At 33.8% G+C, this 14538-nt stretch overlaps 1 protein-coding gene and 1 long non-coding RNA gene across 3 annotated transcripts in view; one reads left to right on the top strand and one right to left on the bottom strand.

The window, feature by feature from the left end:
* Positions 1-14538, bottom strand: part of IQCB1 (IQ motif containing B1) — a 65807-nt gene that overhangs the window by 29928 nt on the left and 21341 nt on the right. For both annotated transcript variants that reach the window (XM_077884326.1, XM_077884327.1), the window contains exons 8-10: positions 4603-4781; positions 2487-2596; positions 1752-1861 (exon numbers count right to left, since the gene is read on the bottom strand). In XM_077884326.1, coding sequence (XP_077740452.1) covers positions 1752-1861; positions 2487-2596; positions 4603-4781 — 399 coding nt within the window. The remainder of the gene's footprint in view (positions 1-1751; positions 1862-2486; positions 2597-4602; positions 4782-14538) is intronic.
* Positions 1-14538, top strand: part of LOC144305483 (uncharacterized) — a 33843-nt gene that overhangs the window by 15720 nt on the left and 3585 nt on the right. The window contains exon 2 of the long non-coding RNA XR_013372484.1: positions 2744-2839. This is a non-coding gene — a long non-coding RNA (uncharacterized LOC144305483). The remainder of the gene's footprint in view (positions 1-2743; positions 2840-14538) is intronic.

Here is a 14538-nt window from a genome sequence, read left to right as displayed (position 1 = left end):
TCCATGCACCGGGAGCCCAACGTGGGACTCGATCCCGGGTCTCCAGGATCGCGCCCTGGGCCAAAGGCAGGTGCCAAACCGCTGCACCACCCAGGGATCCCCTCCCTACCTTTCTAGAAGCGAAAACCCTTCTCTCTGTAGCATTCCAGCTGTTCTCTCTTTAAATCTCAGGTCGAACCGTAGGTTTTCAGGATGATTTGAAAGTGATCTAGGTAAGTTGGTGGGGACAGGTGACTTGGGGACCCTACTTCACCATCTTGCCCTCCCCCCCACCCCCGAGTAATACTTTTTTGGATGTGCATCCTCAGACAGGGCAACAAAAGCAATAATGAACTATAAGGACTATGTCAAACTAAAAAGGTTTCATACAATGATATAACAGCCACAAAACAAAAAGGCTATCTACTGAATGGGGAAGATGTCTGCAAATGATATATCCAATAAGGGGTTAATATCCAAACTCAACACCAAATATGACCCCCAAACAATTCAATTAAAAAATGGGTAGAGAACCTGAATACACATTTTTCCAAGGAACATATAGATGGCCAAAAGATACATGAAAAATGTTCAACATCATTTATCATCAGAGAAATGCAAATCAAAACCACAATGAGAAATCACCTCACATCTGTCAGAATGGCTAATATAAAAAGGACAAGAAATAAGTTTTGGCAAGGATGTGAAGAAAAGGGAACCCCAGTAGCAATTGCTGGTGCGAATGTAAATTGGTGTAGCCACTATGGAAAACAGTATGGAAGTTCCTTAAAAAAATAAAACTAGAAATACCTTACAACCCAGCAAATCCATTAAGTATAATTATCCAAAGAAAATGAAAATACGAATTCAAAAAGATATATGCATGCTGTCTTCACTCCAGCATTATTTACAATAGTCAAGATATGGAAGTAAAAAAAAAAAGAAAAAAGAAAAAAAAAGATATGGAAGTAACCTAAGTGTCCATCAATAGATGGATAAAGAAGATGTGGTATATAAATACAATGGAATGTTACTCGGCCATAAAAAAGAATGAAATCTTAACCATTTATGATAACATAGCTGGACTTAGAAGGAATTATGCTAAGTGAAATTAAGTCAGAGAAAACCAAATGCCTTATGATTCCACACTTATACGTAGAATCTAAAAAAACAAAACAAAGGGGTGCCTGGGTGACAAAGTCAGTTAAGTGTCTGACTGTAGTTTTCAGCTCAGGTTGTGATCTCAGGGTTGTGAGATCAAGCCCCACACTCAGTGTGAAGTCTATTTGACATTCTCTCTCCCCCTCCTTCTCCTGCTCATGCTCACTCTCTAAGTGGATAAATCTTTTTTTTTTTAAGTAAACAAAACAAACAAATCTATAAAAACAGATATAAACTGGTGGTTGCCAGAGGGGAGAGGAGTAGGGGAATGGACAAAATAGGTGAAAAGAGGTACAAACTTCCAGTTATAAAATAAGTCACAAGGATGTAAAGTACATCATACGGAATACAGTAAAAAATATTGTAATACATTTATGTGGTGACAGTTGATAATTAGACTTACCGTGATATGATGATTATTTCACAATGTGTATATAAATGTTGAATCACTGTACAACTGACACATAATATTGTATATGAACTATACTTCAATTTAAAAAAAGAGCAAAAGAAACATAAAAAAAAAAAATCAGAGGGAAAAAGCACCCTAAGTTTTTACTAAGATATAGCTGTCCTCTGAGATCATCATTCCTCTCACCAAAACTTTTTACCTGAAACTCCTCTGCAAAGTAATCACAGCAGATGGAAGCTTCTTTAATCTTTTTCTAGTTTGGAAACCCTTCCAATAAGCTTGAATCAAGCAAGCTGCTTGATGTAGTTTCTGAAATTAAAGGCCAGAATTAATTTAGAGACATCTCCACGAAAGTCTTTTTTAGCAATTAACCTCTTAATAAAATATGAGGCCTGGGCAAGTATTAATCTCTAACTCTAATAAGCTGGGCAGGAGGCAACAATTTCATAGATCCAGGACAGGTAAGCTCTAAGAATATTAAACCTGGTCTCCCAAAGGAGGTACATTAGACAAGATCCACAATGTATTCAAGATATAGTTGATAAGCTCTGCATTCTCCTTAATTAACATTATGTCTATTCCTTCTATTCCTTTTATAAGGATTTTATAATTCTGCTTCTTTAATGCTTTACCGACTTTGCTTGACTCATGCTGGGCCTCACTTATTCAAGCATTCAAGAGGATAAAGAACTTTTGGAACAGGATAAAAAAAAAAAAAGCTGTACGGTTAAAAATTTGGTCCATAAAGGCTCCTTCACTCATCACACATCAGAACACCAACTGCTCTGAACACTGGGGGGGGGAGGGGGGAGATAAGAAAAGAGAAAAGACAGCAAATAAAAGATTTAAGAGGCTACCACTCTCCAGTATTTTGAAACTAAAATGTTTTACTGAAATGTCAGCAAATATTCAAATTAATTTTATAATTTATTACCTGATCTTCTACTTCCTGATAGACCTTAGGGGTTAAAAGGGCAATAAGCTGTCCAAGTTCTTGACTAAACTCTGTCCCAGGCTCATGTTTGTTTAATAGACTTCTGAGTCCTGAAATGGAATAACAAAGGCACAACACTTAATAATAAAATATGATTTGTTATCTAATCAGTATTAATTAGAGGTTAAAAAGTCTGGTTTAGAAACGAATACAACAGCAAGATTAATCACCTGATTTTTCTTTTTCTTTTCTCAAAGATTTCAAGATTGAGATCTTTAGGATATTTCTCTAAGAGTTTTTATGTGCTCATCTGATGCAAAGGCTGTCTACTCAATATCTTTAATTAAAAAAAGGTAAGTGGGATCATTGTGGTAAGTCAAAGAGTAGAGATTTTTTTTTCCTGTTGGAACATAAATATCTTAAACAGAAACATTTTTAACATACTGAGTAAATGCCTATATTGTGGAAGTATTTAAACAGGTTATTATTAGTCATTCTTAAAGAAAATACTACTAAATTAAAATATACAGTATTATACGTAATTTGGGGCAAATCAATAGGTTACTGAGCAATTATTATACGAGACATGCTATAAATACTGCATTTACTATATTATGTTTTATTTTGGGATAAGTACTATTTCTAAGCACACTGGAATGGTGTATTACAATGTGTGTATTCAAAATAAAGTAAAATGCCCTTGGGTGTATAAGGGGGGAAGCCACCATATGGATCTGTCCATGTCTTTATGCTCTCTTCAAAACTCAAGTTCTCAGCAGTATTAACAATTGTAAAATATCTTGAGGAAACTGAGTAAGTTCTACTGAGAATAGGAGATGAACTGTTCAAGTGAAATTCCTTTATAATGAAGTCTGTTAGACATTCACATTTTTTTCATTTTAATTTAAATTCAATTTGCCAACATATAGAATAACTAACACCCAGTGCTCATCCCATCAAGTGCCTTCCTCATTGCCCATCACCCAGTTACCCCATCCCTCCACCCACCTCCCGTTCTGCAACCCTTTGATTGTTTCCCAGAGTTAGGAGTCTCTCATGGTTTGTCTAATTTTTCCCACTCAGTTCCCCTCCTTTCCCTTTTAATCCCTTTCACTATTTTGTATATTATCCATGAGTGAAACCATATGATGATTGTCTTTCTCCAAGTGACTTATTTCACTCAGCATAATACCCTTCAGTTCTATCCATGTTGAAGCAAATGATGGTCACATTTCTATAGAAGAAATCTAATTACAGAATTTAAAAATGTGTATCTGGCAAGTATCAATTAAAGAGCTCTGTTATTGGCACCTTTTCCCCCTCTCTATTCCTATAACATAAAATAATTAAAATGTTCATATAGTAATGACTGATGGAAGGTAAGTTAATCAGGCATGATTTGAGACCCTCTGTAAGTCTGAATACTAAATACATCATAATGTAATGTTCTACCCTTTAAAAATTTCCACATGATATGGCCTTGCATTAGTGAGTATATGCATTTGATTTTAGAGGTGAGGAAGATTTTTTGTTTGCTTTGAGAAACAGCAGTGAGAGATCTGATGAGTAAATATTAACTGATGTTAAGATCAAAAGGGCTGTCAGTCTCTCAAGCACAGCTCTATTTTCTCTGGTAAAGTTCATCTTGTTAAGGTCACCAGTCTTTATGGTCATTATTTTACTATACTATATGGTATACTTCATACACAACTTTTTTTGTTTGCTTTTGTTAGAGAAGGAGTAAGTATCCATTGTAACCTCATCAACAAAGTACCATAAACATCTCTGAGACATGGAGCTAGCCTGATTATATACAAAGACCTTTCCCTGAATTAGTATCTGTTGTAATAGGGTTTTATCTGCACACTTTATTGACTTTTTTCAAAATACAAGAATTTTAGTGATTGAATACTTCTATAACAACAAGGGGTACACTGTTTAATCCCCATCACTATTTAACCACTAAATTGTATACCTGAAATTAATATTACACTGCTTGTGAACAACTAGAATTTAAATAAAAACTTTAAAACTATATAGGAATTTTATTTTCCATAAACCATCAATAAAAATGTCTTTTTGATACTCTCCAATAAAGAAAGAATATATGCACTACCTTTGTAGCAGGCACTTAGTCTCAGTAAAATCAAAATTTCCTGATGGGATTCAGTCATCAGCAGTAGGAGCTTTGTAGCAGTACTTCTTATGACTGGGTTAGGAGTTGATAAAAGCTTGAAAACAACTTCATCTAAAATTGAATGTAGGATTTTTCCTTCTATTCTGAGTAAATCACCACTAATAGAAAAAAAAAGATAAAGAATATACCATTACTAATGGATGCATAGGTATCATTAAAAAATTAAAGTTTTAGCAACTAGATGCCTAACTGTGCTGAAATGCAAGAAGATAACCCATTTTTTAAATAGATAGCTAAGTTCCAAGAATACATCACATTCAATCAATTACTGTTAATTGAATTTCTACTGTGTGCAATACACTATGCTAGGTAAAACAGGGAATACAAGTAGCTAGAATGGCTTCTCTTCTGAAAAACCTGCAATCAAATTGCAGAGGAAAGATAAATGTACAGAATATTAAATAGATGATTCAAAAACTTCAAAGCAACAGTAAGAGGAAAATCACAAAACAGTACATGGGTCATTGCTTAATGATGTATGAAGACAAAAATGCTATAGGAATTCAATTATCATGGATTTAATATAGGAGAAATTTACCTTTCCTTTAGTATCTTCTTCATTAACACTAACAACTATCATCTTGTATTACAGATATGATGAAAACTTATCTGGAACTTAGAAATAGTCAAAAGAGATCACTGGGTATCTTTTACTTCCCCTTCCCAAAGGAATATGTGATTTTCTAGGGATGTGTACCTTTGCTTGATTACGTATTTATTGTTGATTAGATTTTACAATTCTGTAAAAGTAGAGATTGGCTTATAGAAAACAAGTAACAATGATTCTTATCTGAGAGTAATGCAAATAGATTGTTATTCAACAATACAAGGGGATTTTATCCAGTAGGAAAAATAACTATAAAGGTTACTATTTATTGTTCTATAACACATCAATCAGATTTTTTAACTATTAGCAAATTCATTTCAGTATTCCTTTGACAAACCAATCTATAAATCTCCCCTCCTCAAATTCTCCTTTGAACCTATTTAACATCTTACTGGTTCCTTCATTAGTAAGTGAGTAGAATAAAATTTTTGTTTTCACACGTCTTACCACCAGTATCATGATAATGAACATCTGTTGTGTCACAAAGTTTCCTTGTGTTTTATTGTAGCCCCCCCCCCCTTCTCCATCTCTCTGGTAGACTATCCCAGACAATAATTGATTTGCTTTCTGTCACTATAAATTGGTTTACATTTTCTAGAATTTTATACAAATTGCATCATATATATATTCATCTAGATTGTCACATGTATGAGTAGTCATTCTGAGTAGTAGTCTATTGTATGGACATACCATATATTTTATTCACCTGTAATGGACAATTGTTTCTAGTCATTGGCTATTACAGATAAAATTGCTATGAACATTTATGTACAAGTCCTTGTATGGATATATGCTTTCATTTTTCTTTGGCAAATACCTAGAAGTAGAACGGATGGAAAATATGGTATGTACACATTTGTTAATAAAATGTCAAACTAAAAAAAGATAAAATAAAATAAAATAAAATGTCAAACTATTTTCCAAAATGATTATACTATTTTATCACACCCACTAGCAGTGTTTGATTCCTCCGTATTCTTGTCAACACTTGGGTCAGTGTATTAAATTTTAGTCATTTAACAAGTGTATAATGATATTTCTCTAATGACTAATGTTGCTGAACATCTTTTTGTGTGCTTATTTGTCATCCATGTATCTTCTTCATGAAGTGTCTGTTCAGGTCTTCTGCTCATTTTTCACACTGGGCCTTTTGAAAAAATTTTTGACAGCCTTTATATATTCCAGATACAAACACTTAAGATATATGCTTTGCAAGTATTTTCTGCCAGTCTGTTTTGTCTTTTTTCATTTCCTAGGCAGTGTCTTTTAAAGAGCGGACTTAAAATTTTGATGAAGTCTAACCAATTTCTTCTTTTGTGGATTTTACTTTTGGTGTCCCAGTGAGACAACAAAGGTTGTCTTTGTTGCAACTCAAGGTTATAAAGGCTATTTTTCTTCAAGAAGTTTTGTTGTTTAAATTTTACATTTAGGTCTATTATACATTTTGAATTAATTTTTGTAGTGGCTAAGAGGTATAGATCAAAATTCTTTTTCTCAAATATTGATAGCCAACTGTTCTATCACTCTGAAAAAGACTATCCCACTGAATGATGGTCACACCTCTTGAAAATCAATTGTTCATAAATGTGTAAGTCTATTTCTGGGTTCCATTCTGTTCCATAGATATATTTGTGTATCTTTGCATCAACACCTCATTGTCTTAATTATGCTAGCTTTATAAAGTCTTAAAATTGGGTAATGTTAGCTCTCCAACTTAGTTCATTTTCAAAGTTGGTAAAGTTATTTTATATCTTTAAGTCCTTTGATTTTCATATGAATTGTAGAAATCAGTTTGCCAATTTCTACAAAAACGAGATTTGAGTGGGATTGTATTTAAAATATGTATCAATTTGGAGAAAACGGAGATTTTAATATTGCATTCACATCTATCAACATGAAGTATATTTCCATATTCTTTAATTCCTCTTAGCAATGTCTTTTTATAGTTTTAAGTGAGTAGGTCTTCGCCACTTTTTGTCAGGCTTAACCCTACATATTTCATATTTTTTATTGTATTTTAAGTTGCAGTATCTTAAAATTTCAATTTCTGAATATCAAACGATGGGTATAAAACTTCAATTATTTATCTATTCATGATGGAAAGAGAGAGAGAGAGAGAGAGGCAGAGACACAGGCAGAGGGAGAAGCAGGCTCCCTGCCAGGAGCCTGACATGGGACTCAATCCCGGGTCCCCAGGATCACGCCCTGGGCTGAAGGCGGTGCTAAACCGCCGAGCCACCCGGGCTGCCCTCAATTTATATTTTTATACTGATTTTATATCCCACTACCCTTGCTACATTCACTTATTAGTTTTAGTGGCTTCTTTGCACATTCCATTGTTTTTTCTACATAGATGACAATGCTGACTCCAAATATAGAGAGAGCCCTGTTTCTTCCTGTCTGTACAAATAATTTCTTTTTCTTGCTTAACTGTATAGGTTAGGAACTCCAATACAATGTTGAATAGAAGTGATGGCAATGGAGATCCTTGTCTTGTCCATGATCATATAAGGAAAGCATTTAGCATTTTACCATTAAGTAGCTTTTTCCTAGATGCCTTTCATCAGACTAAGAAAGTTCTATCTTCTACTAGTACCACGCTGAAAGTTTTTCTTTTGAAATATCAGGAATGGATAATAGATTTTTCAAATGCTTTTCTGTGTCTATTGATATGTTTTTCCTTTTATTAATAAGATGAATTACACTGTTTGACTTTAGAATACTATACCAGCCCTGAATTCCTAGAATAAACCCAACTTATTAAAAATATATTAACTTTTTAATATATTGCTAGATTTTAATATAATATCTTTCATTTGTTATCAAGTAATGCTGACCTCATATTATGAATTGGGAAGTATTTCCTCCTCTTTAATTTTCTGGAAGAACTTGTTTATGATTATTTCTTCATTAAATATTTAGTAGAATTTACCAGTGAAAAAGCTGTCTAGTCATGGAGTGTTCTTTGTAGGAAGTGTTTTAGATACAAATTCAATTTCTTCATAGTTATAGGCTATTCAGATTATCTACTGCTTCTTGTTTTTTCTGTTGCTTCTTAAATTTTGGTAGTTCGTGTCCTTCAAAGAACTTGTCCATCTCACATTAACAACCATAAAGTTGATCACATTATTTCCTTGTAATTTTTAATACCTATAACTTTATTGTAATTTTTAATACCTAAAACTTTATTGTATTGTTTCCTAATTCCTAACATTGGTAGGTTGTATTCTCTTCTTTTTTTTCCCTGATCAATCGTGTTACAGGTTTATTAATTTCATTGATCTTCTCAAAGAACCAGCTTATGGTTTCATTGATTTTCTCTATTGTTTTTGTTTACTATTTTACTGATTTCTGCTTTGATCTTTATCATTTTCTTTCTTCTAAGATTTTATTTTTTTAAGTAATTTCCACATCCAACATGGGGCTTAAACTTGTGAACCTGAGATCAAGAGCTGCACACTCTACCAACTGAGCCAGCCAGCATCCCTATTATTTTCTTTCTTTTCATTGAATTTAATTCCCTCTTCTTAGTTTTTTAAAGTGGAAGCTAAGGTCAGTGATCTGACACTTCTCTTTTCTAATACAGGTATCCCCTGCTTTTCAAAAGTTTGCATTACAACACTTGCTTTCTATGAAATACTTACATTAGAACTCAGCTTTTTTGCTAACTAAAAGAAATCAGAAGATTGTTGCTTTTACAAAAAAGGTGAAAAAAGTAAAAATAGCATTCAGCATTTGTTATAGAAGCAGTGTGCATCCCAAGAAGCCAGAGTGGTACCACCGAACTCCTTCCCTGGGAACTGCACTCAGTATCTCAGCATCAAGCTGCCATCACTTTGAACTGCCTGTATCTGTGCTTTATCTCAATTTATTCTGTGCATCCTTTAGCAAGATGTGTCTTAAGGTATCAGCCTGGGAGGCTATTTTTTTGGGTCTTAAAAAGCTCAAAACTTTTCTCCATATAAATTAATGCTGTTTCTTTGCTTTATGCCATTTTGGCTTAGGAAAGGTTTTACAGGAATGCTTTACTTTCAAATAGTGGGGGAAATCTGTGTTGGTATTTAGTGATAAAAAATTCTTATTAAGGGTCGCCTACGTAGCTCAGTTAGTTAAGTGTCTGCCTTCAGCTCAGGTTGTGATTCCAGGGTCCTAGGATTGAACCACGTGTCGGGCTCCCTGCTCACCTGAGTCTGTTTCTCCCTCTGGCCTATTTGTCCTCACTCTCTAATAAATAAATAAAAATCTTTAAAAAGTTTTCCTATTAAGTATTGCTTTAATTTAGATTCATCCCAGAAATCTGCATATGCTGTTTTCATTTCTATCAATGTAAAAACAAATTCTAACTTAAATTTTTATTTCTTCTCTGTCCTTTGGGTTATTTAGATATGTATTACCTTCCACACATTTGAGGATTTTTCAGAGGTCTTCTTGGTATTTTTAATTTAATTCCATTGAGGTTAGAGAACATACCTTGTATGACTTAAATCCTTTTACATTACACTAATTTATAAATAATACATTTATTTTCTTATTTTATGGCCCCAGAAATGGCCTATCTTTGTAAATGTTCCATTTGCATTTGAAAATAATGTGCATCCCAGCTGTTTGGTAGAGTGTTCTAAAAATGTCAATCAGGTCAAGTAGGTTGATATTGTTCAAATCTTCTACAGTCATAATTTTTTGTGTACTTATTCCATCAATTATCAAGAGAAGGGTATTAACATATTTCACTTTAATTGCATATTTGTCTATTTCTCCTTGCAAGTCTATCAATTTTTTCTTTGTATCTTGAAGCTCTGTTGTTAGATCAACAAATATGTTTTTTTTTTTTTAGATTTATTTTATTTATTCATGAGAGATATACAGAGAGAGGCAGACATAGGCAGGGGGAGAAGCATGCTCCCTATGGTCAGTCTGATGCTGGACTCGATCCAAGACTCTGGGATCACAACCTGAGCCAAAGGCAGATGCTCAATAACTGAACCACCCAGGCATCCCCAATAAATGTTTTCTTGATGAACTGATTCTTTATTATTATGAAATAGCTGTCACTGGTATTAATACTTTGCTCTGAAATTTACCTTTTCTGACATTAATATAGACACTCCAGCTTATTTTTGACTAGGTTTAGCATGGTTTATCTTTTTTCAACCTTTTACTTTTAACTTATTTATGTGTTTCTATATTTAAGGTGAATTTCTAGAAGAATGCATATTGTTAGTTCCTACTTTTTTACTCAATCTCTCACTCTCTTCCTTTTAACTGGGGGGTTTTCCAACCAGTTATATCTAATATAGATAGGTTTAAATCTGTTTCTTGGTGACTACCTGTTCCATTGTCCTTTATTCACTTTCTCCTTTTTTTTTTTCTTTTACTGCCTTACTTTGGGATAAATACTACTTTATGATTTGTTTTTACTGCCTTTCTTGGCTTATTAGCTATAACCGCTTGTCTTGTTATTTTATTGGTTCATTAGGGTTCACAGCATATTACCTTCAACAGAGTCTACCTTCAAGTGATATACTATTTCATGTACAGGTTTTCCTAGAGTGTTCTTATGAAACCTTTTATAAGTCAAAACTGCATAAAGTGAAAAAAGCAATTACCATCTTGTAGAAGTGAAAATCAGCTTTGAATTTCTTTTGGTTAGCAAAAACAGGTACTAATGTAGGTGTTTTGTAAAAGCAGAGGCACAAAGCAAACTTTCAGATAATAGGGAAACCTATTTATAGTGTAAGAGCTTATAACATTATGCTTCCATTTCTTTCCTCATAGCCTTTATGTTATTGTTATAATACAATTTACTAACATATACGTGTAAACTCCTAAATACATTATTTTTGTATAAGCAAATATGATTATATTACATTACCATAAGAAAAATATCTTTTATAGTTAGCTATATGATTATCATTTCTGATATTCTTCAATACTTTGTGCAAATCTACTTTCCTTCTGATTGAAGGACTTCCTTCAACATTTCTGGTACTGAGTCTCCTGGTGATTTCTGAAAAAGTATTTGCCTTTGTTTTTGAAATATATTTCCACTGGGTATAAAACTCTAGGTTTGATGGTTGCTCTCTTTCAGTATTTTAAAGATACTGTTCAACTCTTTCTCTTTGCATTGTTTTTGACAAGAAAGTTGCCATCATTTTTATCTTCATACCTCTGTATATAATGTCTTTTTTCCCCTCTGCCTGCTTTTAAGATTTTCTCTTGCTTTACTGCTTTGATTTCTATGTATTTGGTGTCATATTTTACTGTCCTTGGGGTTTGATGAGCTTTTGGAATGTGCAAGATCATAGTTTTCATCAAATCTGGAAAAATTTTAGACACTATTTCTCCAAATATTTTCTTCTGACTCCAATACCTCCTGTAGGTGCTCTAATTATGCCTATATAAAGGTGTTTAAAATAGTCCTACAGATCTCTAATTCACTGATGTGTTTTTCTTTTTTGGTTCCTTTTGTTTCATTTTTTAAAAAGTTTTATTTATTTACTCATGAGAGACAGAGAGAGAGGCAGAGACATAGGCAGAGGGAGAAGCAGGCTCCATGCAGGTAGCCTGATGGGGAACATTGATCTTGGGACTTGATCCCGGGACTCCAGGATCACGCCCTGGGCAGAAGGCAGGTGCTAAACTGCTGACAACTCCCCCCCCACCCCCACCCCCAGGGATCCCCTCTTTTGTTTAATTTTGGATTGTTTCTATGGCAATGTCTTCAAGTTCGCTAATCTCCTATGTTAATTTGCTGTCAATCCTATCCAGTGTATTTTTCATATCTAGTTTGTAGTTTTCTTATCTACAAGTTCACTCTGGGTCTTATATAGGTCTCTATTCAACTTTTTGATAATATGGAATACAGTCATAGTAACTATCCTAATGTCCTATTAATTCTAACATATATGTCAGTCTGGGTCAACTGATTCTTCTCATAATTGGTCCTGTTTTCCTGCATATTTACATGCCTGATACTTGCATGAATTTCATCTTGTTGGATGCTAGGTATATGTATATTCCTAAAAATATTTCTGAGTTTTCTTCTGGTTAGAAATTTTCAAATTCCATATACAAATCACATGCAACCAATGATTTCATAAAATTGGTATCAGATTGGTAATGGTTCTGACCAAAACTAAAATATCAGTAACTTTTTACAAAACCAAGCCACCTATTAATCTGTGGTATGTTCTAGAGCATCACTGCGATTGTAGTGACTCTAGATGTTTAGACTCCTATCTAAACATTTTTAGTTTGTGATAACTGTAAGAAATCATCACTTTATATTACTACAGGAAGAAGAAAAAAAAGGGATCAAAACAAAGATGGCACAAGTGGGATTTTCTCATCCTTTTAAAGCCCAAACAAAACATAACCACTTCTGCTAAACTTCCGCCTTTGTATACCTATTAATAAATATTTTTAAGACAAAGCCAGTTTTAGAAACCAGAGCAGTTACTTGGAAATAATTTGCTCCTTTTGGGTTCTGCTTTTATTTTGTTTGGATGGTCCAAAATAGCAGTCAATCTAGTGCTAATTATCCCCCAGTACTGAGATGAAACCTTCCTGAGTACTCTATCCAACGTTCCACTATTCATGAGGTTTTCCACTTCAGCTGTTGGGAGTCTGGCAATATTCTTGGCTCTGTGTGAACTTCTGGTACTGTTCCTTTTCACTGTTTTTGGATTATTATTTTCTCTAACATTGAGTAGTTTCCTTATATCCATGTGCCAATCAGTACTCTATCAAATAACTGAAAGAGATTTTCTGACCTCTGGGGCTCTCTCTCTTAGCATGTAGCTCTTTCTTTGATGGTTTGTCTTGTGAACTCTAGCTGTTTTGTTCTCCCCAGACTCTCATCTCTACCTCTTCAACTCAGCCTGGCTAGGATACTCCTCTCTGAGCCACCGTCTGGAACCCTTTCAATGTTACGAGTGAGAAAAATTGTTAAGCTCACCTTATTCATTCCTTTTCCCTATGACTCACTTTCTTTCATTAACTTAAGTCCAGTTTCCTAAAAACTGGCTGCTTATTGTTTTCTAAGGTGGAAGGGTAAATCCATTTCTATTATTCCATCTCAAACACAAGTGGAAGTGAAATCTTGATAATTTTAATTCAGTTTTTAAGATCCATTTGTTTTAAAATCTATTTGGTACCAGTGCCCAAGGCCAAGATTTTATTACTTCACTTGGATTACTGTAGTTGCTTCCTCTAATTGTCTTCTTTGTCTAGACTTTTGTTCCCCCTTAAATTCTTCCTCCACATAGTGAACTGAGTAATACAAGTGAAATATACATATTTTTATTCACTTTAAAAATCCTTCTGTGTTCCCACTACCTACAGATAAGATTTAATTTCCTCAACACAGCATATGAGCTCTTCATGACTTAAGTCTGCAGAACTTGGCAGCCACCTCCACATGCCATACTTTAAATGCTAGCAACGATGACTTGTACCCACTTTTTATCCTCAGCACATTTTTCCTTATTTCTGTGCATTTGCTTATATTGTTAGCTCTGCCTAGAAATATTGCTTTATCTTCTTCCTCTCTGGCTAATTTTTCATCCTTAAAGTTTCACCTCAGATGTTACCTTCTTCAGGAAGCATCATCCTTCAGTGTAGGATAGGAGCTCCTCTAATACTTGTGCACACTTTTACAAATGCAACTTGATATGTTACATATAATTATGTTCATGGGTTGATCTTTTACACTTTACCATAAACTACTTAAAGGCAAGTTTTATATCCTAATCAACTTTGGGAACTCAATGACAGACACATAGTTCGCACACAGTAGATGCTTAATAGATCCATATGGAACTGGAAGAGTCAATTATTACAACTATGTATACCCTCTTTTCCATTTTAACCTGGAAAAACTGCCTGTTAGTTAGTTCTTTTATGCCATTCTGAAGTACCTGGCATAATAGTAAGCTTGCGGTTTGCTAAATAAAATATGAGTAGGCATTTTTTATTGTGATTTCAATACTTTTCTTCACGTATCACCATATTTCTCCTCTAAGCCTGAGAATGGTCTAAAATCTTCTTAAGCTCTGAGATACCAATTCAACAATATACTTCCAGTCTTTGATGGTATTTTATATTCTCTTTTTCTGAATGATAATGATAATACAGAGCTCTTGAAGTATCACTTACAAGTCATATGTAATTGATAATTTTGGCAAAACTAGAAAAAAACTGGTAATGCTTCTGGACCAAAAGTTAAAAATTGTAAGTACTCTGATAAA

This window comes from Canis aureus, chromosome 35 (genome assembly GCF_053574225.1).
Source record: "Canis aureus isolate CA01 chromosome 35, VMU_Caureus_v.1.0, whole genome shotgun sequence".
NCBI classification, from domain to species: Eukaryota; Metazoa; Chordata; class Mammalia; order Carnivora; family Canidae; genus Canis; species Canis aureus.
This window is presented reverse-complemented; position numbering and strand designations above follow the sequence as displayed.